Source organism: Anneissia japonica, unplaced genomic scaffold (assembly GCF_011630105.1).
Source record: "Anneissia japonica isolate Jap-2015-1 unplaced genomic scaffold, ASM1163010v1 scaffold519_len276752_cov174, whole genome shotgun sequence".
NCBI lineage: Eukaryota > Metazoa > Echinodermata > Crinoidea > Comatulida > Comatulidae > Anneissia > Anneissia japonica.
Window position 1 is genome coordinate 206505 of NW_022712751.1, and position 4916 is coordinate 211420.

The 4916-nt window shown below is 40.1% G+C and overlaps 1 protein-coding gene across 1 annotated transcript in view; it reads right to left on the minus strand.

Annotated features, from left to right (window-relative positions):
- The window catches only part of LOC117108185 (MORC family CW-type zinc finger protein 3-like), a gene marked incomplete in the record, with an annotated part of 34724 nt that extends 30837 nt beyond the window's left edge, over positions 1–3887 (minus strand). Inside the window, 1 exon segment of the mRNA XM_033250148.1 lies at positions 3399–3887. Within this exon segment, the coding sequence (XP_033106039.1) occupies positions 3399–3464 (66 nt within the window).
- Positions 3888–4916: the final 1029 nt, after the last annotated feature.

The window sequence follows — 4916 nt, forward strand, 5'->3', positions numbered from 1 at the left end:
TACAAATCTGTTTCGTATGATCAGCGAAGCTGACCACACTCATCAGGTGGTATCCTATGTGCAACTGATATAAAAAAAGAGATTAAAAGAGAGGTATTGCTTATCACATTGGATGGCCTATTGTCTATAGTTGGTCATGCGCTAATAGATTATGCGCTAATAGATTATCACTGCATTTAATTGCTAGACATATAATGGTTGATCTACAGATATTTAATACGTGGTTCATTGGTTGCATAATAAAAATTTCTTTCTGTAGACTGATCAATCCATACTAATTCATTTCTCCTGTTAAGTGAGCCTAGTTCTGGGTGACAGATTATTAGAAACTTTTCATGTAGACAGAGGTTACATCTTTTGGTAGCATTTGTATAAGCCTTACATTGCTTGATTTTCACTTGACATGATTTTCCATTGAATTGAATATTGCACATTATTGTTCTTTAAAGTCCAAATGTATTTACTTAGTTCAGTACTGTTCTTATGTTTAGCATTTATAAATGAGCTGGTGTGATTAGCGTATCTTTTTTTGAAGCTGTTCCCTGTTAATCCGATGTATGTTTCTATGGCTGAATTGTCGCATCTCGTTACGGTGGCTTGGTATACTATCTGTCTCTTAATATATATATATATATATATATATATATATAAACATACAAATGCAAAACAAGTGAATAATTAATTAAATTGCATTATGAAATGGAATGGATAAAATTTACAAAAATATTGCGAAGAGGAACACCTTAAGCTAAAAACTGCAGATAAAAGATACAGATAAAAATACAAATAAATATAAGTAAACATACATTTTTATCGTTATCGTTAAAGTGTAAACAGGCCTTATGTCCCCGCTAGGCCTGGGTCCGGGGGATGGAACTACAATTGACAAGTGCATACTATTACCTCTGAGATAGTACCATCAAATTGACTGTTCGGACTGATGCTTTTCTTGGTCCGGGGAGGGGGTAGTGAAAAGTTAGACAAGCTTAGCCTACAGACAGTAGACAAGTAGGCCTAGGCCTAGACTAGTCACTAGCCTCTCGCCAAGGCCTAGTACTACTAGGCCTAGTAGTAGTAGTAGTAGCCTAGCCACCTACTAGCCTAGCCTCTAGCATAGGCTGGACATACCTAGCTAGTAGGATAGGGCCTGGGCCTATGCGGCCTAAGCTATGCTAGCCTAACTAGTAGGCGGCCTAAATCCTATGCTAGGCCTACTACAAATACACATCGATTTTAGAAACAGTGTTCCGTGTTGAATACTCACTCGGCTTAGAGGGACTGTAGATGGTCCGGGAGAGGGTCCTTGACCTTGATTAGTAGAACTAGCCATGCTCTAATTTTAAAGAAATAACAACGACACGGACATCAAATTCGCGGTATGTCACGACCAGCCTAGGCTTGCTTCAAATGTGCGCGCAACTAGATTCATACCAACTCTCGTCATGCATGGAGGAATTAAATATACTCTCTGATCTTCTTGTGGTCGACGGAGTAAAATAGTGGTATCCAAATAGATTATTGAGGTTTTCTGCAGTGACATCTAGCATATAGGTACTAGCAAATAGCGGAATCCAGCACATGACGATTCTAAAAATAAATTGAGAAATTCCCCGGATGATTTGTTTTACAGGTATAGTAGATAAGAAACTGGTTGCCAGGTTCTTCCAAGGTGGGGGGGGGAGGGGGAAGGAGGTTTTCTGGGCGTGAGGTCCACGGTCGAAGCCCCAGTGGGGTCGGCGAAACCCCCAAAGCAAGGGGAATTTTGTGCTTTATGGGTCTAAATCTGGTTTTCCACTAACTAATGCAGGGTTGCCAGCTTGTCGACAGGCTTCACGGCCAAACACACGCCACTCACGGCCAAATTCGGCCAAACTTTTTTTCGATATCGGCCAAAATTCGGCCAGATTTTAATCCGATTAGAAGACAACAGTGGGTACGTTCATTTGAAACAGGCCCGGCGGAACGATTTTCAAAGTGGGGGGGGGGCCCACTTATAAGCAGGCGCGTAACAGGGGTCTTGGGTCAGGGGGTGGCGGCAAAGGTAACAATTTTCCCGGTTAGTAATTTATGACTTGATGTGATACCCACCTCCCACCCCCACATAGAAAACAATACGACATAGGGCTTATTTTATTATTACACACGTGTGTTTGAAACTAAATATAAGCATTTTCATCGTGGTTTTATTTATTACAATCATAGGCCTATTCTTTATAAGAGACAGAGATTCTATAGGCCAACTTAGTTAAATTTAAGTTTACCATGATTAGTCAGACTGCAATAAAACATGCAGTAAAGTAAAAGTCTTTTGTGTCCAAAATCAAAGACAAAGGGCTAGCTTATAGGCTACACTCAAACAAAGCACTTCCTGGGTCCCAGAGACAACAATAGAGTTGGCTTGTTTGGGCTAGCTTAAAATCAGAAAAGTTCCTTCAAAAATCTTTAGAAATTCTTCAAAAACAAACCTTAAAAATCACAAACTTTACAAAATCTTGGTCTTCATAGTATCCTCCATAAAATTGTGTAAAATATAAACATGATTAAAGATGTGAAACAGTAAAAAATCAACTTTTTTGTACTAGACTATAGAGTTCCAACATACACCACCACCACATCATCACCACATGCATGTGGCTAAAGGCCTGTTTATACTTCAACAATAACGATAAAAAAGCTAAAAAGCAATAGTTCATAGAAAATAAAAGAAATAAGAGAAGTTTTTACACTAGAACAATTCGATAACGATTTATCAGTTATGCGATAACAACATATTTTGACAAATCAAATCAGATGACGTCATAATCATGGAAAAACATTAAAATCGTCGTAGTAGCAACGATTTTATCGTTTGTATTTGATTATGACGTCATCTGATTTGATTTGTTAAAATAATTTGTTCTTGCATACACGATAAATCGTTATAGAATCGTCCTAGTGTAAAAACTTTTTATCGTTATCGTTAAAGTGTAAACAGGCCTTATGTCCCCGCTAGGCCCGGGTCCGGGGGGTGGAACTACAATTGACAAGTGCATACTATTACCTCTGAGATGGTACCATCAAACTGACTGTTAGGACTGATGCTTTTCTTGGTCCGGGGGAGGGGGGAGTGAAAGTTAGACAAGCTAGAGAGCTAGCCTTAGCCTACAGACAGTAGGCAAGTAGGCCTAGACTAGGCTAGTCACTAGCCTCTCGCCAAGGCCTAGTAGTAGTAGTAGCCTAGCCACCTACTAGCCTAGCCTCTAGCATAGGCTAGACCTACCTTGCTAGTAGGATAGGGCCTGGGCCTATGCGGCCTAAGCTATGCTAGGCCTAGTAGGCGGCCTAGGCGCCTAAATCCTATGCTAGGCCTACTACAAATACACATCGATTTTAGAAAGTGTTCCGTGTTGAATACTCACTCGGCTTAGAGGGACTGTAGATGGTCCGGGAGAGGGTCCTTGACCTTGATTAGTAGAACTAGCCATGCTCCAATTTTAAAGATATAACAACAACGCGGACATCAAATTCTTTCAAGGAATCGCGGCACGTCACGACCAGCCTAGGCTTGCTTCAAATGTGCGCGCAACTAGATGCATAACAACTCTCGTCATGCATGGAGGAATTAAATATAGCCTACTCTCTGATCTTCTTGTGGTCGACGGAGTAAAATAGTGGTATCCAAATAGATTATTGAGGTTTTCTGCAGTGACATCTAGCATATAGGTACTAGGCAAATAGCGGAATCCAGCACATGACGATTCTAATAATAAATTGAGAAATTCCCCGGGTGATTTGTTTTACAGGTATATAGATAAGAAACTGGTTGCCAGGTTCTTCCAAGGTGGGGGAGGGGAGAGGAGGTTTTCTGGGCGTGAGGTCCACGGTCGAAGCCCCAGTGGGGTCGGCGAAACCACCAAAGCAAGGGGATTTTTGTGCTTTATGGGTCTAAAGCTGGTTTTCCACTAACTAATGCAGGGTTGCCAGATTGTCGACACGCTTCACGGCCAAACACACGCCATCTCACGGCCAAATTCGGCCAAACTTTTTTTCGTTATCGGCCAAAATTCGGCCAGATTTTAATCCGATTAGAAGACAACAGTCATTTGAAATACTACGAAAATTATACGAAAATCAGCGGTCATTCGTTTGCAATTGAAGAAATGCAAATGATATACACAGAACAATGTTTAAAATAAATAGCCTATGTTCTTTAGTTGCTGGCATGCAGGCCAATTTAGGGGCAAATCCAGAGATGTCCGAAACGGGGAGGGCCGGGGCCGAAAAAAGGGGAGGAGGGAGGGCGAGGAGGGGGGGGGGGGCGAAAGTGGGTCCGATCGAGATAACACCATCTTAAAGGATATTGTCTTTTCTAGACGCCCGAAAATAACCTGATGCGTTTGGGCGATCATTTTTTTTTTCTTTTTTTTACCATCCCTTCCCCTTAAATCCACCTCTGCTATTTAAAATCACAATATTAAGATTGATCTAAATTTGATTTAAATATATTAAATATTAATGTATATTGTAGTCAATTTATAGCAAAATTTTTAAAGGCCTGTTATTGGCAAATCCTGGCTCTTTAATTAGAATGAATTAAGTTACATAGTTAGGTAACACAAACTGGCGTTAAAACAAACCTATGAAAACTTTAATAAATACTTTTTATCTAAACTTCTAAATTCGCCTCTGAATGTTATTATCGCAGTACTTAAAGCAATAAATCAATGTTGCTATCAGAATTATCATATGCAACCTAACTCCAGAGTAACTTCGAAGAAGTCTATGTAAAACTTGCTAGAAATTGGAGGTGCCATCCGACCCGAATGATCACATCATGGACCTATTAATAATTATTAATAGGTTCATGATCACATCGAGCATTTATATATGGCGCTCTACATAAAGAACACTGCAGCACCTAGGGCTATACAATTCAA